The 26,459-nt window shown below is 43.9% G+C and overlaps 2 protein-coding genes across 2 annotated transcripts; one reads left to right on the top strand and one right to left on the bottom strand.

Moving 5' to 3' along the window:
- Positions 1-5,384: 5,384 nt before the first annotated feature.
- Positions 5,385-16,605, bottom strand: LOC306914060 (uncharacterized protein). Its single transcript, XM_079490947.1, has 7 exons — positions 16,508-16,605; positions 15,003-15,104; positions 13,025-13,126; positions 11,019-11,150; positions 9,644-10,291; positions 7,222-7,380; positions 5,385-6,683 (listed from the first exon to the last, which is right to left on the bottom strand). Exons 2-7 carry the CDS (start codon positions 15,094-15,096, stop codon positions 6,598-6,600), a joined length of 1,221 nt encoding a protein of 406 aa, XP_079347073.1. The 5' UTR covers positions 15,097-15,104; positions 16,508-16,605; the 3' UTR covers positions 5,385-6,597.
- A 2,934-nt stretch (positions 16,606-19,539) lies between these two features.
- Positions 19,540-24,914, top strand: LOC306913964 (lysophosphatidic acid receptor 4). The gene is made up of 3 exons (XM_079490805.1): positions 19,540-19,675; positions 22,876-23,378; positions 23,952-24,914. The coding sequence occupies exons 2-3, from the start codon at positions 22,884-22,886 to the stop codon at positions 24,447-24,449; spliced, it is 993 nt and encodes a 330-aa protein (XP_079346931.1). The 5' UTR covers positions 19,540-19,675; positions 22,876-22,883; the 3' UTR covers positions 24,450-24,914.
- Positions 24,915-26,459: the final 1,545 nt, after the last annotated feature.

The following is a 26,459-nucleotide window of genomic DNA, read 5'->3' as shown; positions in this document are numbered from 1 at the left end:
GATATATTTTATTCAAATGCAGACTGGCCTCTTACTCGGAGTTGGACGATCTGAGCACACCCCAGGTTCCACTAAAACTGCTTTTCCCTGACCGGGAATCGAACCCGGGCCGCGGCGGTGAGAGCGCCGAATCCTAGCCACTAGACCATCAAGGACATACTCTGTGTAATGGGCAATCTGTTGTCAATCACTATGAAAAACAGAGCATTTGTACAGTATTCAGGCCGATAAACAAAGTTCATCATTCCAAGTCTCTTAAATGTATAGAATGCAACACTGTAGTTCAGATGATATCTTTTATTCAAATGCAGTGAGGCCTCTTACTCGCAGTTGGACGATCCTACCACACTCTAGATTCCACTAGACATCTTTTTCCCTGACCGGGAATCGAACCCGGGCCGCGGCGGTGAAAGCGCCGAATCCTAGCCACTAGACCACCAGGGACATGCTTTGTGTAATGTGCAATCTGTTGTCAATCACTATGAAAAATAGGGCATTTGTACAGTAAAATATTCAGGCCGATAAACAAAGTTCATCAAATAAGTTTCTCAAATGTATAGAATACAATACTGTAGCTCAGATGATATATTTTATTCAAGTGCAGACTGGCCTCTTACTCAGAGTTGGACTATCTGAGCACACCCCAGGTTCCACTACAACTGTTTTTCCCTGACCGGGAATCGAACCCGGGCCGCGGCGGTGAGAGCGCCGAATCCTAGCCACTAGACCATCAGGGACATACTTTGTGTATTGTGCAATCTGTTGTCAATCACTATGAAAAATAGGGCATTTGTACAGTAAAATATTCAGGCCGATAAACAAAGTTCATCAAATAAGTTTCTCAAATGTATAGAATACAATACTGTAGCTCAGATGATATATTTTATTCAAATGCAGACTGGCCTCTTACTCGGAGTTGGACGATCTGAGCACACCCCAGGTTCCACTAAAACTGCTTTTCCCTGACCGGGAATCGAACCCGGGCCGCGGCGGTGAGAGCGCCGAATCCTAGCCACTAGACCATCAAGGACATACTCTGTGTAATGGGCAATCTGTTGTCAATCACTATGAAAAACAGAGCATTTGTACAGTATTCAGGCCGATAAACAAAGTTCATCATTCCAAGTTTCTTAAATGTATAGAATGCAACACTGTAGTTCAGATGATATCTTTTATTCAAATGCAGTGAGGCCTCTTACTCGCAGTTGGACGATCCTACCACACTCTAGATTCCACTAGACATCTTTTTCCCTGACCGGGAATCGAACCCGGGCCGCGGCGGTGAAAGCGCCGAATCCTAGACACTAGACCACCAGGGACATGCTTTGTGTAATGTGCAATCTGTTGTCAATCACTATGAAAAATAGGGCATTTGTACAGTAAAATATTCAGGCCGATAAACAAAGTTCATCATTCCAAGTTTCTCAAATGTATAGAATACAACACTGTAGCTCAGATGATATCTTTTATTCAAGTGCAGACTGGCCTCTTACTCAGAGTTGGACTATCTGAGCACACCCCAGGTTCCACTACAACTGTTTTTCCCTGACCGGGAATCGAACCCGGGCCGCGGCGGTGAGAGCGCCGAATCCTAGCCACTAGACCATCAGGGACATACTTTGTGTATTGTGCAATCTGTTGTCAATCACTATGAAAAATAGGGCATTTGTACAGTAAAATATTCAGGCCGATAAACAAAGTTCATCAAATAAGTTTCTCAAATGTATAGAATACAATACTGTAGCTCAGATGATATATTTTATTCAAATGCAGACTGGCCTCTTACTCGGAGTTGGACGATCTGAGCACACCCCAGGTTCCACTAAAACTGCTTTTCCCTGACCGGGAATCGAACCCGGGCCGCGGCGGTGAGAGCGCCGAATCCTAGCCACTAGACCATCAAGGACATACTCTGTGTAATGGGCAATCTGTTGTCAATCACTATGAAAAACAGAGCATTTGTACAGTATTCAGGCCGATAAACAAAGTTCATCATTCCAAGTTTCTTAAATGTATAGAATGCAACACTGTAGTTCAGATGATATCTTTTATTCAAATGCAGTGAGGCCTCTTACTCGCAGTTGGACGATCCTACCACACTCTAGATTCCACTAGACATCTTTTTCCCTGACCGGGAATCGAACCCGGGCCGCGGCGGTGAAAGCGCCGAATCCTAGCCACTAGACCACCAGGGACATGCTTTGTGTAATGTGCAATCTGTTGTCAATCACTATGAAAAATAGGGCATTTGTACAGTAAAATATTCAGGCCGATAAACAAAGTTCATCATTCCAAGTTTCTCAAATGTATAGAATACAATACTGTAGCTCAGATGATATATTTTATTCAAGTGCAGACTGGCCTCTTACTCAGAGTTGGACTATCTGAGCACACCCCAGGTTCCACTACAACTGTTTTTCCCTGACCGGGAATCGAACCCGGGCCGCGGCGGTGAGAGCGCCGAATCCTAGCCACTAGACCATCAGGGACATACTTTGTGTATTGTGCAATCTGTTGTCAATCACTATGAAAAATAGGGCATTTGTACAGTAAAATATTCAGGCCGATAAACAAAGTTCATCAAATAAGTTTCTCAAATGTATAGAATACAATACTGTAGCTCAGATGATATATTTTATTCAAATGCAGACTGGCCTCTTACTCGGAGTTGGACGATCTGAGCACACCCCAGGTTCCACTAAAACTGCTTTTCCCTGACCGGGAATCGAACCCGGGCCGCGGCGGTGAGAGCGCCGAATCCTAGCCACTAGACCATCAAGGACATACTCTGTGTAATGGGCAATCTGTTGTCAATCACTATGAAAAACAGAGCATTTGTACAGTATTCAGGCCGATAAACAAAGTTAATCATTCCAAGTTTCTTAAATGTATAGAATGCAACACTGTAGTTCAGATGATATCTTTTATTCAAATGCAGTGAGGCCTCTTACTCGCAGTTGGACGATCCTACCACACTCTAGATTCCACTAGACATCTTTTTCCCTGACCGGGAATCGAACCCGGGCCGCGGCGGTGAAAGCGCCGAATCCTAGCCACTAGACCACCAGGGACATGCTTTGTGTAATGTGCAATCTGTTGTCAATCACTATGAAAAATAGGGCATTTGTACAGTAAAATATTCAGGCCGATAAACAAAGTTCATCATTCCAAGTTTCTCAAATGTATAGAATACAATACTGTAGCTCAGATGATATCTTTTATTCAAGTGCAGACTGGCCTCTTACTCAGAGTTGGACTATCTGAGCACACCCCAGGTTCCACTACAACTGTTTTTCCCTGACCGGGAATCGAACCCGGGCCGCGGCGGTGAGAGCGCCGAATCCTAGCCACTAGACCATCAGGGACATACTTTGTGTATTGTGCAATCTGTTGTCAATCACTATGAAAAATAGGGCATTTGTACAGTAAAATATTCAGGCCGATAAACAAAGTTCATCAAATAAGTTTCTCAAATGTATAGAATACAATACTGTAGCTCAGATGATATATTTTATTCAAATGCAGACTGGCCTCTTACTCGGAGTTGGACGATCTGAGCACACCCCAGGTTCCACTAAAACTGCTTTTCCCTGACCGGGAATCGAACCCGGGCCGCGGCGGTGAGAGCGCCGAATCCTAGCCACTAGACCATCAAGGACATACTCTGTGTAATGGGCAATCTGTTGTCAATCACTATGAAAAACAGAGCATTTGTACAGTATTCAGGCCGATAAACAAAGTTCATCATTCCAAGTTTCTTAAATGTATAGAATGCAACACTGTAGTTCAGATGATATCTTTTATTCAAATGCAGTGAGGCCTCTTACTCGCAGTTGGACGATCCTACCACACTCTAGATTCCACTAGACATCTTTTTCCCTGACCGGGAATCGAACCCGGGCCGCGGCGGTGAAAGCGCCGAATCCTAGCCACTAGACCACCAGGGACATGCTTTGTGTAATGTGCAATCTGTTGTCAATCACTATGAAAAATAGGGCATTTGTACAGTAAAATATTCAGGCCGATAAACAAAGTTCATCATTCCAAGTTTCTCAAATGTATAGAATACAATACTGTAGCTCAGATGATATCTTTTATTCAAGTGCAGACTGGCCTCTTACTCAGAGTTGGACTATCTGAGCACACCCCAGGTTCCACTACAACTGTTTTTCCCTGACCGGGAATCGAACCCGGGCCGCGGCGGTGAGAGCGCCGAATCCTAGCCACTAGACCATCAGGGACATACTTTGTGTATTGTGCAATCTGTTGTCAATCACTATGAAAAATAGGGCATTTGTACAGTAAAATATTCAGGCCGATAAACAAAGTTCATCAAATAAGTTTCTCAAATGTATAGAATACAATACTGTAGCTCAGATGATATATTTTATTCAAATGCAGACTGGCCTCTTACTCGGAGTTGGACGATCTGAGCACACCCCAGGTTCCACTAAAACTGCTTTTCCCTGACCGGGAATCGAACCCGGGCCGCGGCGGTGAGAGCGCCGAATCCTAGCCACTAGACCATCAAGGACATACTCTGTGTAATGGGCAATCTGTTGTCAATCACTATGAAAAACAGAGCATTTGTACAGTATTCAGGCCGATAAACAAAGTTCATCATTCCAAGTCTTTTAAATGTATAGAATGCAACACTGTAGTTCAGATGATATCTTTTATTCAAATGCAGTGAGGCCTCTTACTCGCAGTTGGACGATGCTACCACACTCTAGATTCCACTAGACATCTTTTTCCCTGACCGGGAATCGAACCCGGGCCGCGGCGGTGAAAGCGCCGAATCCTAGCCACTAGACCACCAGGGACATGCTTTGTGTAATGTGCAATCTGTTGTCAATCACTATGAAAAATAGGGCATTTGTACAGTAAAATATTCAGGCCGATAAACAAAGTTCATCATTCCAAGTTTCTCAAATGTATAGAATACAACACTGTAGCTCAGATGATATATTTTATTCAAGTGCAGACTGGCCTCTTACTCAGAGTTGGACTATCTGAGCACACCCCAGGTTCCACTACAACTGTTTTTCCCTGACCGGGAATCGAACCCGGGCCGCGGCGGTGAGAGCGCCGAATCCTAGCCACTAGACCATCAGGGACATACTTTGTGTATTGTGCAATCTGTTGTCAATCACTATGAAAAATAGGGCATTTGTACAGTAAAATATTCAGGCCGATAAACAAAGTTCATCAAATAAGTTTCTCAAATGTATAGAATACAATACTGTAGCTCAGATGATATATTTTATTCAAATGCAGACTGGCCTCTTACTCGGAGTTGGACGATCTGAGCACACCCCAGGTTCCACTAAAACTGCTTTTCCCTGACCGGGAATCGAACCCGGGCCGCGGCGGTGAGAGCGCCGAATCCTAGCCACTAGACCATCAAGGACATACTCTGTGTAATGGGCAATCTGTTGTCAATCACTATGACAAATACTACATAACACTCAGTATGAAATGGACTATAATATTCAGGTCCACTCCAATAACCTTGCATTTTACCATTTTATTCCACAGAAATACATTAAAAAAACAGTTCCCCAACAACTATTATACTAACATGGATGTTATGGCGTTAAATTTGCGTTTGTTTGCGTTTATGGTCAGCAGAAATTGTTCGCTCCCATGATCACCAACTCTCTGTTCAAATTCACAGACACACTCTAAACAGTTGAACGCCATGATTCATTATTAGCATGGCAGCGCCTCTGCTCCGGTTATCACGCCCACCACCTAACGCAAGTGCAGTGCCCAATCGGTCAATTATGTCAACACCTTCAGGTCAATAATAAAAGCATGAGACGCATGCATAAAAGTCCCCTAACACACTGTATTAGGGAATATAGCGTAGATTATATTCCCTGTTCAGCCCTGACACTGGCTCTGGGCTGACTTTTCTTACAATGAGAACCGTTGGATGGTGGAGTGGACACCAAAGTATGGAGGAACACCTCCATATTTTCCAAAGAGATAAAGATGGGTGTAGCACTGTCAGTCGCAGTTATCTTGGCCCAATGTTTTCACTTTGTTCAATATGCAATATGACAGACATTTAGGTTTGTCCACTGCAGTATACACCATAATTGAAACAACTGTGACATTATTTCTATAATAACATTATGTGCTTGATATGCATCAAATGATTTGAGAACTAAAAAAGGAAATAAGATTAAAGAGCATTAACAAAATTAGATTCAGAATGTATACCAATTACTTCATGTTCTTTAAATATCAAATGTCTATTAAAGGAAAGAAATATATTAACGGTGTTTATGAATCGCCATTTTTATAGGTTAATACATTTACTGCCGAAGCCGCGATATTGCAGCTTTTATATCAATATGAAACGGTTACGCTGAAAACCAACTTTTAGTCCTGTCACGGTTGCTAGGCAACGCCTTCGTCACCCCCACTACCAGGAGACGCGTGCGTGTATCCCATAGGGTCCCATTAAAAGTAGGATGTTCATTGGCTGTTATCTCTGAATAATGTTCGGATCTGATTTGTGATTTTGATCCACATATTACCGTTTCTGGCTAGAAATAAACAGCCATTTCTTCAATGTAGGTACAAAGATCACACAGGTTCTTCCTCCTTGATGTCCAGAGGACCCTGGTAGTTGGACACCACACATCCGATGACTCCAAGCTGCTCATCGGAGCCTGTGAGAGAGTTGAACAAATAATAATGGTAAAGATAGGACATGTTAACTGTTTTACTCCCAATGTCGCTCGCTGCCAATGACGTGTGTTTTGTTTTGTATTGATTCAGAATGGTCTAGCAGCGCCCCCATCGCTAGGTAACGCTCTGCTGCGCTGTGGCCCGTAAATTAAATGATTACCCCCCCCATCGATGTCGATGTTAGTTAGTTAGTGGCTCATTACTCAATCATCGCTACCTCGCGGTTACAATATTAACACTTCTGACTTTTAAAAATATGATCGCCACATTAGCTTTAGGCGATCTTGCTTCTGGTTTATTTTGGGGTCTTCAAAATAAAAGTCCCCGCTGCATCTGTTGGCAGTTGGTGATATACAGACTGAGTCAATATTGGCATTCGACGTTTAAGAAATGAACACCAGGGTCCAACATTACAAATCCTGTAAAGGAAATTCATAGAGGAATAAACATACAATAATCAAATACAAAATAGCAGACAATGGAGATAATGGCGCAGTGGCCTCCATTACGAGCACCTACCTGGACTGTTGGCAGGCTCTTCAGCTGTCATTTTCATGAGCAAGGCCACGTGCTGCCGCTCGGAGAGCGGGTAATACCCGGCCCGAATCCCTGGCACATCTGCTTTCCGGCTGTTGGTAGGCTCCTTTTTAAAGCGCTTCCGCTTCGGACCATGCTTCTCTGTAAAGAGAGGGGGAGAGGCAAAAACAAATGTCAAGCTTTCAGCGATTTAAGACCACTTGTTGTGTAAACCAGGGGTTCTCAACCCGTGGGTCGCGACCCCTCGGGGGGGGTCGCTAAATTATTTTAGGGGGTCCCCAAATTATTTTCAAAAAAAAAAAAAAAAAAAAAAAGATTTTTTAAAATTTATTTTCACGATTTTTCAAAAATAGCAGACCTACAAGCTCCATAGCTACAAGCTCATAGCGCGCCACCGAGTGGCGCGCTATGAGCTTGTAGATCTGCTATTTTTCAATAGCTAAATTATAACAATGCTTAAAACACCAAAAGGGGTTACCGCCCAAAATGGTTTAAGGTTATTGTAGCAGTCAATTTATATTGGGGGTCGGGAGGGGGCGGGGCGGGGGTCCCGAGACATTGCCAAAGCATTTCCGGGGGTCCCCGGCCAAAAACGTTGAGAACCCCTGGTGTAAACAACAGTCAGTGACATTATGACTACGCTTTTTGGCATTGTTCATTCTGGCCAATAACTTCCTTGACTGTGGTGGAAGGATGCAATACTAAGCATGTCAACGTGTGATATAATATGATGTATTACATACGTAAATCACCGATGCAAAGCTCATTAGCCGTCTAAAGCAGTGGTTCTTAAACAGTGGGTCGGGACCCATATGTCGGTGGCGGTCCCATTTTTAAATCATCATATCATTTATTATTATTTTACTTTGACTGTTTATTAATTATTATTTCAAACGATTTTCAAAAGAAATTCCTCCGACCTCCACAACCAACACTTCTTTCATTCAAAACAATAGCATCGGGTGTTAAGCATTAAAGTTGCACTATGTAACATTCTTCTCCTGAACCCGGTTTCCTGAGCAAGTGCTGAATTGTTTTTACCATTGAGCTAATCGAGCCTGCCTGCTTGCAGAGAGGATGCATTGAATCTTGACCAGGCTAAAATTTGTGTCAGATAGAGGGCCCTATCTTGCGTGTCCGTGTACCAGGCTGTGCTTCTTTCCACTTTATCACAGATGCAAACTGTTCCTGTTTTTATAGTTAACTAAATATATAATCTCCTCTATCATGCAGACGTGAATAAAGTGAGTGGCTGTTAGTGAACTGCTTGCGCAACACCGTCCGTCGCACAGTACAATGAATATATGTTTTGGGCTTTACATCTGTGATTCAACCCTAATATGCAAAACCTATACTTACCTAGTTTGTTTTGTTTTGTTAAATGTTCATGTCATCATGAACTTTATCCATTGCAGACAGACAATCAATCTGCTTGCTTGTGTATAACACAAGACACCGGTAGTTTAACTCAGGCAATAATCAGCCAATAATTCAAAGTTCTCAGTGTCTATTATCATTTGTTGTATATATCTAATGTTTTTTATATGGACATTTTATAATGTCCAAGCGCCCCAGACAGCACGGCTACAGAGTTCATGTTTAACACTGTGCACGTGGTGGGACTTGAATTAAGAGATTGTGATTGTAATTACATTACATTATATTATCTATCATCAGTAACATGTGGGTCATAGCCTACTTAGAGTATGTGTATCAAATATGGTTTTATTCAAAGGTGAAGGCTACAGCTTATAATGAAAGCTTCAGGATGTGTGGTTCCTCAGTGCTGCTGCCCCATGCACAACCAGAGAATTTAGTGGCTAAACCTCTCGCCTCTCTCTCTGGGCATTGGGGCGGACATTAAACACGGACAAGACACAAGACAAATGTTGTATGCATGTTGCAACAGTGTGAGTGAGGCCTTAGAAAACTTGTACTTGGTCTGTTCTTTTGTCCCTCTACACCAAACCAGTTGCTGAAAATAGCTGAATTACAAGCTCACAATGTATCGCTGTGCGAGGCGTTGTGAGCTTGTAGCTTGTAAAGTGGTTAATGTAAAGATGAAGGTCCTATCACACAAAGATTTGGAGACCCCCCAGTAGTAACTCTGTGGACCCTTGACCCCCTTTTGAAGCCCCCTGTTCTAACCCGATAGTTTGTCATACTTTGATTATGTCACCTCTTAACCCTTTAACACGTTTGGGATATATAGGATTACGTCAGATTGTCTGAACTGAATGTCTACGATGACAATTATTTGCATATACGACCTGGACACCTGGACCAGAGAGATTTGAGTGTTGTGTCAAAGTGACGATAGAACGATTAAAAATTGCAATTGGATCAGCGTACACCCTTTGTTTTGTCTGTGCAAGTCTGATAAATTAGGGTCAATGAAACTTACTGAGGTCCTGATGATCTTGGGGTTCCTCCTGTTTAATAGAGATGGTCCTGGATGGGTCAGGCTTCTCTCCAGGATGGATGCACTGATGAGTTTCTAAGCGTCCATCCTGAGTAAAACACTTTACTTTCCACTTATGTCGTTTCAGGCTAGATTGTAGAGTGAAGCTTTTCCCACACTGGTCACATTTGTAAGGCTCCTCTCCAGTGTGAATTCTCTGGTGGTTCTTGAACATATCCAATCTATGGAACTTTTCCCCACACTGGTCACAGCAATAAGGCTTCTCTCCGGTGTGAATTCTCTTGTGTTGATTGAGGCTAGACTTTTGACTGAAGCTTTTCCCACACTGGTCACAGCAGTAGGGCTTCTCTCCAGTATGGATAAGCATATGGGTTTTCAAGCTTCCAGACTGAGAAAAACACTTCCCGCATAATTCACAGCTGAATGGCTTCACTCCGGTATGAACTCTCATGTGTGTTAACAGGCTAGATTTTAAAGTGAAGATTTTGCCACATTGTTCACAGCAGTAAGGTTTGTGATCCGTGTGAATTCGCTGGTGTACTTTGAGATAATAAACTGAGGCGAAGCTTTGTCCACACTGGTCACAGCAGAACCCCTTTGTTTTAACTGAGGACAGGGCAGGAGAGGTATCTGAGATAAAAAACAAAAGAAAACAATGACCTGATAAGAGCCAGCTTTATGCATTGAACAGCATTTCATTTTTGAGCCTTCATTACACCAAAAGACCAAAGTTTTGCTTTCAAATATGACAATGTCTCTGAATCCTTGACAAATGGATTTGAGACGCAAAATAATCATTAACCGTATTAATGCCACAAACGAGGGACCTCATTCTTCTCTCCACGACCCGCGTGTGCCAAAACGAGGGACCTCGTCTTTCTTTAATTTAATCGAGTAAATATATATATAGGCTATATATATATATATATATATATATATATATTATTTTTTTTACTCACATGTTAGACAGTCTGCATATGGATCCGATGTGCACGTGCACTAATTACTCCTTTTTCTGATCATAATGAGCCAAAATCCAGTGTTTGGAAGGTTATTAATCCCTTCTTACATCCGCGGACAAAAACAAAGTAATCGTCAGTCTACCGCAGCCTAAAGTCTAGCGCGAGGGAGGTAATCTATGATCAACCCAGAAACACATGCGACAGCCATGTGCTCGTAAAACTCCTTATTTCCTGGTGGGTACAATGTTCTCTGCCTTGTTTGTGTGTCCTTTCCCCCTGAGAGATCATTCAATCTTGAATGGGCTCCAACTATGGATTACATAGGACGGATTTTCAAACCGTTAAATATTCTTGGCAGGGAAAGGGGGCTAAATTAGAATAGTTTGACAGCTTACTGAAGTGAGCACGTCCCTCCTTCATGGAAGCCATCTTCATCCATTTTTCATTCTGAGCATCGAAGCGCCACATGTCACTACAGTCACCACCACCCGTCCTGTCCTCTCCTCCAGCCAGATACAGAGTAGAGCCTATATGGTGGGAGAGGAGCAGAATTAAAACTATGACTTTCATTGTTAAAAAGAAATGCATCGTTTAATAATATGCATACACAGTCTGTGTGCTGAATTCCGTTTGTGTCCAAGCATAGGCATGGTAACGCCCCGCCTGCCTGTGATTGGCCTACCGACACTGTCCTCCGAGGTGGATATGCTGGATGCCTGGATAGTCTGATGCGAGGGTGGTGGGATAGTATGTATAGTAGTATGGTATGAAACAAGAGAACGCTAACTTGTACGTTTTATTTTTGTAGAAGAGGCAAACTAATATTGTTTATGCCGTTTGCTTTGATGGAATAATTGATTGAACATGCACGCCATAATATGATTTGATTTGGGTGTGTTCTAAAATAAAGTGTTTGTGTTGTGTAATTTGTTTGCATGTGTAAACTTGAAACATTATTGTACTATAAAAAGGTCTATTTTCCCTTCATCTTTATCCTTTTTAGGGTAATAGTATTGGTTTACTATAATTAGATTAATACACGATAATCAACAGTATCAAAGCAAACGGCATAAACAATAAGTTTGCCTCTTCTACAAAAATAAAACGTTTTTTAACGTAAAAGTTAGTTACAATTAAGGCTCGTGTCGCGCGTGTCAAGCTGTCATTCTCTTGTAGCCTATTATTTATTTCTCAATCTCACCACGGAGTAACCTGCATCTCGGAGGACAGTCAAGACGGGCAGTGTCAGTAGACCAATCACAGGCAGGCGGGGCGTTACCATGTCTCAGCCATGCCTATGCTCGGACACAAACGGAATTCACACGTGCTGGGGGGCTACACTTTCTGGTTGCCCTCAAGGAAGCTTTGAGAAGGAAGAGAAGTGGTCACGTGACTGGGCTGCGCCATGACACTTTCATGGACACTTTCATGGGAGCCAAACTCACACCGGAAGTGCAATGAATACATGGCAGTAATAAATGGAGCTGGCTCATAACAAACATTATTTATGAACAATTGAGACCTTTGTCATATAATCGGTTCAGGAATATAAAAGAAGACATATCACAGGTTGTTTTCTAATCACTTACTTTTCGTTGTGCACAGAGTGCACAGTATATTATTTTATCTGAGGATCTAAATAGCAGCAGGTATCGTTTCTGGCTCCGAAGTATTGCAAGATTTGGCTGCCAGACAGGAAACGGTGGGAAGTCTTGCGATACTTGGTACGTTCAGAAAGGTACTTTGTGCTCTTTAGATACCATACCTCTATAAAAATTACACAGTGTACACATCGAAAAGCAACACAGCAGACAATAATGTGTTACATGTCTTCTGTTATTTTCCAGAAGTGTTTACTTTACAAAAGGTCTCAGTCATTCATAAATAATGTTTGTTCATCAGCTGGTCACTGAGCTCTCATTGACTCCAGTGCATTCTGCTGAACTTCCGGGTAGTTTGGCTCCCATGAAAGTGTCCATGAAAGTGTCTGCAGCCCAGCCACTTCTCTTCCTTCTCAGAGCTTCCTTGGTTGCCCTGGGATCTCTTCTTCTACTGTGGTATTTTGCGCATTTGACTGGCACTGGCCTCACAAACCACACCCTTGTGGCGGGAGGGATTGGGTTAATATAATATTATTCTCCGGTTCTACCTTAAGTTAGAAGTGAATGAGGGAAAACGATCTGAGCGCCTGCCTCCTTCGCCTCTCCCCACCCAGGTAGAAAACAGCTGACGTCACCGAATTTGAAGCGACGCCCCTCTGCACTATAGTTCACTCCCACCCCTAGACCAGGAAATGTCTCATTCCCCCAGGCTTTCATTTTTGAGCCGATGCAAACAAAAACAAAAGCCTGGGTACCGAGGCTAGAATTAAGCAAAGGAACAGAAAGATCATGAAACTTACCGATGTCCTGGATGTCTCCAGGTTCCTTCCGTTTAGTAGAAACAGTCCTAGCTGTGTCTGGAGAGTTCATCTTCACGTGCAGTCTGGACTCCATAGACTGGTCTGGAATGAAGGAATTCAAATCCCATAAATTCAGTATGTACTAAGTCAACTTCAACAATAACCAAGGCAGGAATATACTTTGCCAATCACTTGTGTATTGATTCAGTTTAATACACCGAAAAGACCATTACTGCATCAAAGGTAATCAACAAAATATAGGCCTACTATAAAAACTGGTGAAACTTTGGCCAAATTATCATTAATATAAGAGGCAGAAATTTGCCGATGTACAAGCTCGCAATGTGAGGCTCACTTGTAGATCTGATAGTTTCACAATATTTATCTGTGGAACAAAATTCCATGCCCCATTTGAACTTGTCCCAGTCCAAATGTGCTTATTTCAGAGGTTGCGGCCTGAAATGGTTGAGGTAACGTGGGTTCTTGGAGGTAGAGCTCTACCTCAGTAGGGTTAGGTAACGAAATTAGGTTCCAAATAGGAAATTAATCTGAATTGCTCGTAGAGGTGTGCATTGGCACTGCCCCCACGCCTCAGTGTGGCCGCAGAGGTCATGTTCCAGAGAGAGATGGAGACACTAGAATCTCTGCGAGGAACAGGGCCGGTTCTAAAAGGGGGGCAAGGGTGAGCATAGCCCACCCAAACATGCGTCCTGCCCACCCAATCAAAGGTTATGGAGTATGTAGTTATAGTATAGATAATCTGATATGATAGCATAGTTTTCTATACATTAATGGGGTTTATGCATATATCCGTCCGTCCTGCCCACTCTAGTGGGCCAGGCTACAGCCTGCCGGCGAGAAACATGTTTGTATGCATGCATCGCTTGCATGCTGTGTGCTACTATGCCATTGCCAAGTGACTGACAAGTAAAGTCTGTCACTCACTTTGAGTGATTTATGGCATTATCTTTCTGTTAAAATCCAGAAAGATTTGTAGCCTATTATTTATTTCTCAATCTCACCACGGAGTAACCTGCATCTCGGAGGACAGTCAGGACGGGCAGTGTCAGTAGACACAAACGGAATTCACGCGTGCTGGGGGGCTACACTTCCTGGTTGCCCTCAAGGAAGCTTTGAGAAGGAAGAGAAGTGCTTTTCGTTGTGCACAGAGTGCACAGTATATCATTTTATCTGAGGATCTAAATAGCAGCAGGTATCGTTTCTGGCTCCGAAGTATCGCGAGATTTGGCTGCCAGACAGGAAACGGTGGGAAGTCTTGCGATACTTGGTACGTTCAGAAAGGTACTTTGTGCTCTTTAGATACCATACCTCTATAAAAAATTACACAGTGTACACATCGAAAAGCAACACAGCAGACAATAATGTGTTACATGTCTTCTGTTATTTTCCAGAAGTGTTTACTTTACAAAAGGTCTCAGTCATTCATAAATAATGTTTGTTCATCAGCTGGTCACTGAGCTCTCATTGACTCCAGTGCATTCTGCTGAACTTCCGGGTAGTTTGGCTCCCATGAAAGTGTCCATGAAAGTGTCATGGTGCAGCCCAGTCACGTGACCACTTCTCTTCCTTCTCAGAGCTTCCTTGGTTGCCCTGGGATCTCTTCTTCTACTGTGGTATTTTGCGCATTTGACTGGCACTGGCCTCACAAACCACACCCTTGTGGCGGGAGGGATTGGGTTAATATAATATTATTCTCCGGTTCTACCTTAAGTTAGAAGTGAATGAGGGAAAACGATCTGAGCGCCTGCCTCCTTCGCCTCTCCCCTCCCAGGTAGAAAACAGCTGACGTCACCGAATTTGAAGCGACGCCCCTCTGCACTATAGTTCACTCCCACCCCTAGACCAGGAAATGTCTCATTCCCCCAGGCTTTCATTTTTGAGCCGATGCAAACAAAAACAAAAGCCTGGGTACCGAGGCTAGAATTAAGCAAAGGAACAGAAAGATCATGAAACTTACCGATGTCCTGGATGTCTCCAGGTTCCTTCCGTTTAGTAGAAACAGTCCTAGCTGTTTCTGGAGAGTTCATCTTCACGTGCAGTCTGGACTCCATAGACTGGTCTGGAATGAAGGAATTCAAATCCCATAAATTCAGTATGTACTAAGTCAACTTCAACAATAACCAAGGCAGGAATATACTTTGCCAATCACTTGTGTATTGATTCAGTTTAATACACCGAAAAGACCATTACTGCATCAAAGGTAATCAACAAAATATAGGCCTACTATAAAAACTGGTGAAACTTTGGCCAAATTATCATTAATATAAGAGGCAGAAATTTGCCGATGTACAAGCTCGCAATGTGAGGCTCACTTGTAGATCTGATAGTTTCACAATATTTATCTGTGGAACAAAATTCCATGCCCCATTTGAACTTGTCCCAGTCCAAATGTGATTATTTCGGAGGTTGCGGCCTGAAATGGTTGAGGTAACGTGGGTTCTTGGAGGTAGAGCTCTACCTCAGTAGGGTTAGGTAACGAAATTAGGTTCCAAATAGGAATTGAATCTGAATTGCTCGTAGAGGTGTGCATTGGCACTGCCCCCACGCCTCAGTGTGGCCGCAGAGGTCATGTTCCAGAGAGAGATGGAGACACTAGAATCTCTGCGAGGAACAGGGCCGGTTCTAAAGGGGGGCAAGGGTGAGCATAGCCCACCCAAACATGCGTCCTGCCCACCCAATCAAAGGTTATGGAGTATAGTGTAGTTATAGTATAGATAATCTGATATGATAGCATAGTTTTCTATACATTAATGGGGTTTATGCATATATCCATCCGTCCTGCCCAATCTAGTGGGCCAGGCTACAGCCTGCCGGCGAGAAACATGTTTGTATGCATGCATCGCTTGCATGCTGTGTGCTACTACGCCATTGCCAAGTGACTGACAAGTAAAGTCTGTCACTCACTTTGAGTGATTTATGGCATTATCTTTCTGTTAAAATCCAATATATGAAGAACTCTGCACATAAGGACATTTTTGTATTAATTGTACACGTGTCAGACTGTATGTATGTCTGTCATCCCACAGTCACCGACCCAATTCAGTTATCCTCACACAGTGATTATAACCAGTTTAACGCACACGAGGGGGGGTGGGGGGTCTAGGGGCAAACAGGAGGTAGTTGTGAGTGGGGAACAAAAACGTCAGCTACAGCCCTGGAAATGGCAGCAATAAATGTAATGCTTTACTTTTACAGCAAAATAGTGCACAACACTGTAGCAGGCTAGCATCCTCTCTCTCTCTCTCTCTCTCTCTCTCTCTCTCTCTCTCTCTCTCTCTCTCTCTCTCTCTCTCTCTCTCTCTCTCTCTCTCTCTCTCTCTCTCTCTCTCAACCAACACAAATTGGTGTATAAGTGTATACAATGCACAAAAACAACCGTCAACCAACATAAATTGAATAAACAAGTGTATAGCCTACAATGCACAAAAAACAATAACACGTTCAGTCAGAATGTAAACATACCTCGCTTCGCTTGGCGGCAAACAAACAAAGTCCTTCCGCTTCAGGTCGAGTGTGTAACGACTAACGTGTCCCCTCACAACACAAAAAGCAGTTCCGTGCAGTGCGCGCGCGCACGCACACGCACAGTCGCACACACACACACACACACACACTTCAATTCAATAGACTCTAGAGCTTTTTGGCATGAGAAAACATACGTTTACAAATTGCCAGAGCAAGTGTCAAAATACAATAAAAACCGTTTACACAACAATAAAAAACACACACACACTCCTTTAGTTTCACTTAGGCTTACCATACCATACGCCTCAATCCATCAATTAACTAGTTATCATACCTAGCCTTCGAAACCCAGACGTTTCAGAGCAGAAAACTCCCAATGCCTTTCATTTATTTTCTGCATAATCTGCCGTTCCACACGTCCAGTTGGTGGTGCTAATGCACATCCTCCTGAGCCACAGCCGTCTGATGATAATATAACATAGGCCTATGTTACAAACATTGTTAAGTTTCATTTTCATACATCATTATAAACATTTATAGTGAGTGTTATAATGCCTTATGATGCATTATAAACCTGATTCTAATAATTAGAATCTAATTCATAATATAACTTTAATTAAATTGTTACTGTGCAATCTACACACATCTTCACCTGAAAACATAGTGGACAAGCACAGACCACCAGGACTGAGACCTATATACCTTCTTTTGCATGATTATGTCAATATATTACAGGCGAAGTAGAAAAAAAGCAGAAAAAAAGGGATCCTGCACACTGTCTTCACTTTCAGCATTACATTTATTGAGCAACGTTTCGGTCGTTCAGACCTTCATCAGGCATAAAGAAGCGCTGAGACAGCGCAGGCACACTTTAGCATCACCAAGATGCCAAAAGCCGCGAGCGGCAGGCGTCTCTTCTGGGTTTTCCGGGAATCTGGCCCGTTTTATGTCCCGTTTGTTACAGTTTTTTCAAGCTGTCATATGTGTGACGTCGGTGACCTTACCTCCATTTCATATACGTTGCCTGAAACTGGGAGGTCGGGGGTTCGATCCCCCGGCCGGATCATACCAAAGACTGTAAAAATGGGACCCAATGCCTCCCTGCTTGGCACTCAATGGGTTGGATTGGGGGTCACATCAACTAATGATTCCCAAGCACGCTGCGCTCACCGCTCCAAGAGATGAGTCAAATGCGGAGAACAATTTGTAACTGCGGTAACATGTGTGACTATTCGTACGACTTTGACTTTGACTCTCTCTCACACACACACACACACACACACACACACACACACACACACACACACACACACACACACACACAGAGAGAGACTAGACGCTGAGTTGCTAAACCATGTGCCAGACTGATCACGCACCCCCCCCCCCCCCCCCCCCCCCACACACACACACACACACACACACACACACACACAGGCTTTTCCTCTTTATCACATGATGGTACAATCTGTCTGTCTGTCTGTCTGTCTGTCTGTCTGTCTGTCTGCCTGCCTGCCTGCCTGCCTGCCTGCCTGCCTGCCTGCCTGCCTGCCTGCCTGCCTGCCTGCATCCCTGCCTGCCTCCACAAGGTGGAGACTGCACTCATTTTGGATGAGCAAGAGGCAATAGCCTACTTGCATAGATTGGATTAGATGTCCCAAGAAGCTGTGTCATTGTGCTGGGGAGAACAGTGACCCGAAGCAGAACAGTTACATCGGGAAAATAAATTCTGTCATGTGGTTTTAAAATCTATTAAACGCCTCTGTGGTACTTGCAAACTTTGACACCAGTTATGTTATAACAGTTCATATAACATGACAAACATGACCGGCCATCTTGCAGGGTGGCAACTAGTTGCAATTTTCAATCAACAGCCCATACATCCAAACAGGAAAGTCCTATCTGATTGTATTAAATCACATCAAACTCACCATCATTGCAGCTGTACAAAAAGCTTGAATTATCCAAAAGTGTTTGTTTCATAAAAATCCACCGTGTTATAAGCTACTTTTTGTGAAGAAGTTCCTTGCATGTGATTATTTTGTGTGTTGGTTGGAGTTTGGAAGTGCTCATTTGTAATCACTCAATCAACGGCCCTGCGTACCACCTGTTTTGAAATTACACATAATTCGCAGATGACAGTGAAGTGACAAATTAAGACCTCAAACAAAAACAAAAAACAGACCACTACTGTGTTTAAACTAAAGTCATCAACAAACTATATCATAAGAACATGGAAAACATTGGTCAAATAAAATAAGAAAGAGAAAGTTGAAAATAGCCGATCTACAAGCTCACAGCGCCTCGCGTTGGCCTCGGGCCATACTTTGCCCATGTGACGGACTATAAAGTGAGGTATTTTGAACGGTTGAACCACACAGCCACCTCTTTTAGTCATTGGAACAGGCTGCCATCAACACCACGGCCCAGCGGCCTCTTCAGTTTCCAGTCACGTCGTCGGCCACTTTTGGCAGAAATCTAGGACAATAAATTTCACTTTGACTGTCTTCCTTTATTGCAGCTGTACTGAGAAACAGAGTGGGCACTGTGTGCGTGCCTGTGTGTGTGTGTGTGTGTGTGTGTGTGTGTGTGTGTGTGTGTGTGTGTGTGTGTGTGTGTGTGTGTGTGTGTGTGCGTGTGTGTGTGCGTGTGTGTGTGTGTGTGCGTGTGTGTGTGCGTGTGCGTGTGCGTGTGTGTGTCCAAAAGCGTGGGAGATAAAAGCCCTCTCAGTCTGAATCCACGTATTAAGTGAGATATTGATGGAGAGACAGAGCAGAACAGAGAGTGACTGTATAAGGATGACTGCATTGAAAGAGAGCTGGGGTTGTTGTAAAGTCATTGAGCATGTAACAGGTGACAGGATGATGCCGCCATAGATATCTGGATGAATGTACCGAACATGAAGAGAGAGAGAGAGAGAGAGAGAGAGAGAGAGAGAGAGAGAGAGAGAGAGATCTTGAACTTCTCTTCCTGTACTTGCAAACAGTCTGATGCAACCAACGCAGACGCGGGCAAAGAAGAAGAGGTAGAGAAACACATGCTGCCTGTGAAGAGAGTGCATCAAATAATTTTGGAATTGTAGGCTACATAGCCTATGTTTTAATAATAATCTTCCTCTGATCATCATCCTCATCGAGTCCTGGACCTTTGTTTCTTCATTAAAAAAAGGTAAAAAGCACTCTTTTTGGGGTGGGCTTCCACATTACAAACAATCATGAGACAAAAGAAACATGGACAATCACACTCTTGTATATGATGAAGTAGGGCATTAATTTTCGAAAACAAAGGGATGGGAACGAAGCCGTACAAGGGCGATGATAGACAGTTGTCACTGCATGTGATCCTACAGGCTGGGGCGGCACTTGTCAGCGGGGAGTGTTGGGCGGGAGTTGTAGGACGAGGCCTCCTGGTGGGGGCTCCTCACTGGCAGCCAGGTGAACCAGTAGATGTGTGCAGGGAGGAATCAATTGGCATGACTTAATTGGGAGAAAAGGGGGGTAATGGCTAAAATTAAAAAAATCTGAAATACAGAAAATAGACGATCTACAATTAAGCTCACAGTGCGACACCTTGTGATGCCCAGTGACTCGGGGTGAGCTTGTAGATTGGCTGTTTCTGCTACTTTTGTGCGACATGCACTGTCATACGACAAGTATAGGCCAGTAAAATAGGCCTGTGTGTGTGTGTGTGTGTGTGTGTGTGTGTGTGTGTGTGTGTGTGTGTGTGTGTGTGTGTGTGTGTGTGTGTGTGTGTGGTGGGTGGGTGTGTGTGTGTGTGTGCGTGCGTGCGTGTGTGTGGCCTACATATAGCCTACCCTGCACACTTATCTTTTTACCTTTTGTGTTTTTTCGTAATTTAACACAATTACTTCATAAAAGTAGCAGATCCACATGCTCGAAACACAGAGCTAAGTGGCGCATTTTGAGCTAGTACATTTGCTACATTTGATGCTTTTGAATTTGATGTTCTACCTGATAGTGATAGTGGTGCAACCAGGAAGACGGAAGTGTGTTACCACAACCTCAGTCTCAGTCTGAGTGAGAACCTAAAGGGGAAACACCGCCTTCTCTTCCTTTGAACAGTCTGCCTCAACTCTCAAGAGACCACGTCTGCACCACAACCTATAGGGCATTATATTATCACAACATCGTGCTTTTGTGGTCCAGTTTCACATGCCAAATGCCAAATGTCAAACGTACGGGTCAATATATTTATATCTGGTGGTGTGTTAACTCAACACACCACCAGATGTTACACCCTCCTCATTCAACTATACCTTTAAAAAATACTATATACTATAAATTAAATACTAGCACTTTTTTCCCAAAGAGACCTAAAACAACATTTAAAATACATTCTGAAATAATGGCCAACTGCTTTATAGATTCTGAAATATTGACAGATTAAATAAGAATACATACTCACAGGGGATATATTCAGAAATATTGACAGACTAAAATGTCATATTGTTGTTCATCAGTGTGTTGTAAAAAGTGAAAATTACAGTGTGAAAGAGGAAAGGTGATTATTTATTCGGGCCTTTCATTAGAAATGTTTATGCATTTTACAGGACTGACATACAGAGGAATATGCCATATTGGTATGAAAAACGGAGTAAATTAGTTTTTGAACACCACTTTTCAGCTAAGAGAAAGCAGGTCAGTGGCACAACAGTAATGACGCCATGTCTCCTTTCCATCTTGTGTCACCAGTGAGCTTCCTCAAAACTACTTTTACACAACAATGAGAAATGGGGCGAACAAGCATGGTGGCCACTGGCCTCTATGTGGCAAAATTAAAATGTAATGTCACACGCAGCAACGCATATGGGCATTGCAGTGTGTGTGTGTGTGTGTGTGTGTGTGTGCGTGCGTGCCTGCCTGCGCACATTTGTGTTTTTAGTGTTTGTTTTGTGTGTGCTGAGGGTGCACAATTTTGCCTTTTACCTTAAATTGGCCAGTACTCATAAATCGAATGGGAATTAGATTTCATAGAGCCATCTAGAAAACATATTTACAATAAATAAGTTCAACAATATAATATTTCCAAGAGGTGGGCCCCTATAAACTGTAAGTAAGTAGCCTTGCCGAGCCATGAGGCCCATAGGGCAGGAGCCTATCTCCTGTTTCTGTAGCGTGAGGCAGCTTGATGTACAAGTACACCCCCTGGACATGACGCTAGTATGTCGCAGGGACTTACCCCCAATCCAAACCTTGATGCTCCCTGCTTGATGAGTGTCAAGCAGGGGTCCCATTTTTTAGAGTCTTTGGTATGACCCGGCCGGGGATTGAACCCCGACCTCCCAGTATCAGGGCAGACACTCTAACCACAAGGCCACTGAGCTGGACTATAAACTGTACAAAGGAATCTCACTTAACTCTCAGCTAAGTAAGCCTTTGCCGAGCCATGTAGCCCTGTTTCAGTAGTGCAAAGTAAGTAGGACTACTATACATGGGCATGACGCTAGCATGTGGCAAATAGCCACAAGCTTGTTTTTCAAAATAGCAAAGTCCACTGACCAGCTCAGTGGACTTGTGGTTAGAATGTCAGCCCTGGCCTGGGCCGTGGCTCAGCGGTCCAGGCACCTTGGCTGGTAATCCAGTCTGGCAGTGTGCCGCGGGTTCGACTCCCGATCCCGACGGCCTTTACTGCATGTCACCCCCCATCTCTCTCCCCATTTCCTGTCAGCCTACTGTCTGTCCCTCCATAAAATATATGAAATAAAGGCGAAAAAAATTAAGCCACAAAAAAAAACATAAAAAAAAAAAAAATGAATGTCAGCCCTCAGACGGGGAGGTTCGGGGTTTGATCTCCGGCCAAAGACTCAGCATCAAGGGGAGTGGGCTAAGTCCCTGCGACACACTAGCACTTGCAGGCCAGGGTGGTCTTGCACATCCAGCTGCCTCATGCTACAGGAACAGAAGATAGGCAAGACTTACTTTACTGACGAAAATAGGGCCATTACCCAGGGACGGCTCCAGGGAGGGGGCAAGGGGGGGGCTTTAGCCCCCTCTGGTGGAGGCTAGACCGTGACGGAGGGTCGCCGTCTCAAGCTAACTTGAGCCACGAGCGAGTTGCCGTGTCAAACGTTGCAAAGTTCGCTAGAGCTGACTCAGTCCCGTCCGAGTTGCATCCCTATTCACAGTGGTAATAGTAAATTACCCTCCCCCACAATGAACACAGCGGAGCGTTCCCTACCCCACTGACGGCCTGTCTCACCCAATCACAAGCCGCGGCGCTCCTTTCAGCCCCTCTCGCCCGGGGGACGAAAAGCTAGGTCGCGTCTCGGACACCGTAACACAAAAGCCACTGAGGCCTAACTCTATAACATATTCACTCTCTGTTTCTCTCTCTCTCTCTCTCTGCAGGCCCGACCATGCCCATGTCCAACATCACCCCAACCAGCTGCGACAGCAAAGGCACGCACAGCAACGCCACGGGGGAGGTCAGCGGCATCTTCGTGGCGGTGTACAGCACCACACTCGTCGTGGGCCTCATCTTCAACCTCACGGCCCTCGTCGTCTTCTGCCGCTTCAACAGCAAGTCGCGCTCGCACACCACCGTCTACATGACCAACCTGGCCATGGCCGACTTGCTCCTGGTGCTGGCGCTGCCACTGAGGATCTACTACCACCTGGACATCCAGCCCGAGCCCCACCAGAGGCTGTGCGATTGGGCTGGCCTGGTGCTGCTGGTCAACATGTACGGCAGCATCTTCCTGCTCATGTGCATCTGCCTGGACCGCTGCATGGCCGTCACCTTCCCCATGTCTGTGCGCGTGCGGGACGCCCGGAAGAAGTCTCCCGTGGTCTGCCTCGGGATCTGGGTGTTCACCTTCGGCGCCAGCCTGCCCAGCTATCTTTTGCAGGATGTATGTATATAAGCTAGCGTTTGTGTACACAATACAAGTGCAATAGTTCATATTTGATAGTTTACTATGTAAATACGTTGTAATGCTGCCATTATAGAGTGTAAAGACTAATTAATGCTCAAAATTAAATAGGCCTATGCATGGATATATTATGTGCTTTCATTTAATCTGTCTTTCTTTCTTTCTGTTTGATAAGGAAGGGAGAGAAAACATGCCGCTTTTTCTGTTTTTGTCTCCTCAGTAATACATGTAAATATACATCCACAAAACGTCCTCCTCCGAGTCCTCAATAATGAACGGCAATCAAAGGGAATCAAAGTCACACGCATTGCAATGGGGATTGTGTAGGTCGTTAGGAAATGTGACCCTATCCTGTCCTCTAGTCTCGTGGATTCAATCATTTTGAACACATACTACAGGCTACATGTGCATCCGTTCTGAACAGGCGTAGGAATAAATGGGCCTTAACGCAACCAATTAACTTTACGAGACAAATTCCTCACAGTGTGCAAACATACAGTACCTGGAAAACGAAATAATTCAGATTCTCGTTTTGATTCTGATTACAAACAGCGTGAGGTCTCCTCCAAGCTACAGTGCTTCGGCAGCCTGCCAGTCTACACGTACATGCATCCGGGAATCGTTTTCTCGACGCTGACCCTGGGGTTCGGCGTCCCGCTCAGCGTGATGCTGGCCTGCTCCTGGAGTCTGCTCAGGGCCATCCGGCGCAGCACCGTAGCCCAGACGGACCTGGTCAACAGCCGAAAGATCAACAGGATGATCGGCATCAGCCTCTTCATCTTCCTGCTGAGCTTCTTGCCGTACCACGCCGTTCTCGGCCTGCTCTACCTCTACAGAGAGGACGTGCCCTGCCCCCTGTTGGGCGCGTACCGCTACAGCCTGATGCTGGCGTGCCTCAACGCCATGTTGGACCCCATCGCGTACTATTTCACCACGGAGACGTTCAGGAAGAGGATGGACCTGGACGACATGAGGAAGAAGTTCCAACTGAACAGTCACAGCTCTATACAGGGAAACCACAACAAAACGGAGGCGCCGATCAATACTTGATAATAATACTTATAACTGAAATGGTATATTTTTTAGAGTTATTTAATTTCCGTATTTGTAGGCCTATGTATTTCCTGGTGACACACAAGGTATATTAAATGGAGGTAAAGTCACCAACGTCATTTTCGCTATCACGCAATTCCAGACGGCAGATTCGTCGCACCATTGGAGCCAAACTGCACCCGGAAGTTCAGCAGAATGCACTGGAGTCAATGAGAGCTCTGTGACCAGCTCATGAACACTATTTCTGAATGACTGAGATCTTTTGTAAAGTAATCACTTCTGGAAAATAACAGAAGACATGTAACACATTATTGTCTGCTGTGTTGCTTTTCGATCTGTACACTGTGTAATTTGATAGAGGTATCTAAAGAGCAAAGAGTACGTTTCTGAACGTATCGCGAGACTGCCTACCGTTTCCTGTCTGGCATCCAAATATCGCGAGACCCCCGGAACAGAAACGATACCTGCTGCTGTACATCGAAAAGCAACTGATTAGAAAACAACCTGTGATATGTCTTCTTTTATATGCCTGAACCGATTATATGACAAAGGTCTCAATGGTTCATAAATAATGTTTGTTATGAGCTGGTGAAGCTTGCTCCATTCACTGCTTTGTATACATGTCACTTCCGGTGCGAGATTTGGCTCCCATGAAAGTGTCATGGCGCAGCACAGTCACGTGACCATGACACTTCCTTCTCTAATTTTCCTTGGTGACACAGGAGCTGGCAGGGTCTCAGCCAATCACACCAAGCTTCCCAATAAGCAAACAGCAAAGTAAAGAAAATATCAAATTAGGTCAATGCTGAATCAAGTTTCTGTTATTGCCTATTTCTTCACCTCACTGCTCTCTCAGGTTTTCAGAAACATATTTTATTGTACTCTTTAACTTTAAATGGATTGTTTGTAATGCTGCCTATACCATGTGCTTTGACATTCAACAGAGCCACACTGCCCTAGTGTCTATAGCATGACATGGTGGTATAAAAGAACTGGAGGTGGCATCCATTCATCCAAGCATGCATATGGGCATAGAGCGTCGCAGTCCTGGCTACTTTAATGATGACGAAAGGCCCGGAAGATAATTCCCCATTAATTTTCCCCATAGACGTTTCAAAAAGTATTTATTTAAAGACCTTTTAAGCCTCGGACAAAGCCAACTCTTGTTGTGACAAATCATGACAATAAACGTTTTAGAAAATAAAAGAAGAAAAACAAACGTGTATATTGTCATGTCATTGTCACAAACGTTGGCTTTGTCCGAGGCTTAAAGGGTCTTTAAATTAAAGAAATACTTTTTGAAACATCCATGGGGAAAATTAATGGGGAATTATCTTCCGAGGTGTGAGTTGAGGTGTTTGTCACCATATTAAAATGGTTAAAATGTTAAAATGGTTTCGTAGCCTACATCTACTGATGTAATCAAGCATGACGTTTTTGTTTGACAGGAAGTCATTAAAGATTGGACTTTTGATATAACAAATACACATATTGTGCATCTATGATGTGTCCCCATTAGCACTGCAGATATGCTCTAACTAACACACTCGAGATAAGCATCTATAAGGCGCGGCTTATAGAGCGGATATTTTCTTTTTAATTCAGTACATTTCTTAGATTTGTTGCTTTGTTGTTTTTCATCAAAATAATCTTTTCATGAGTTGACCCATAACAATTGGTCTGTGACACACAAATTACACACTCACTGTTTGGGAAGAACTCATCTCAGCTTGGCTTTTAATTTTGGGAACATTGCTGCTCCAAGTGTCAGCGAGAGGTTACTGTTTTGGTACTCAAATCTAATAACTGTGGTCTCATTACAGCAGCAACTATACTATAGACAAAGAAGTTAAAGCAGGTCAGTCAGTGAAAAGCCAATGAAACTAACCAATGAGGAGCCAATGAAACTAACAAAGAAGCTAACCCCCTTAGTGGTGGAAGTTATGGCCAGATGTGGGGACGCTCCGCCTGGTTCGTAGCCGCCTCACTGCGCTTGACTCCAGTTGA

This window comes from Electrona antarctica (genome assembly GCF_951216825.1).
Source record: "Electrona antarctica genome assembly, chromosome: 21".
In the NCBI taxonomy this organism is placed as follows: Eukaryota; Metazoa; Chordata; class Actinopteri; order Myctophiformes; family Myctophidae; genus Electrona; species Electrona antarctica.
This window is presented reverse-complemented; position numbering and strand designations above follow the sequence as displayed.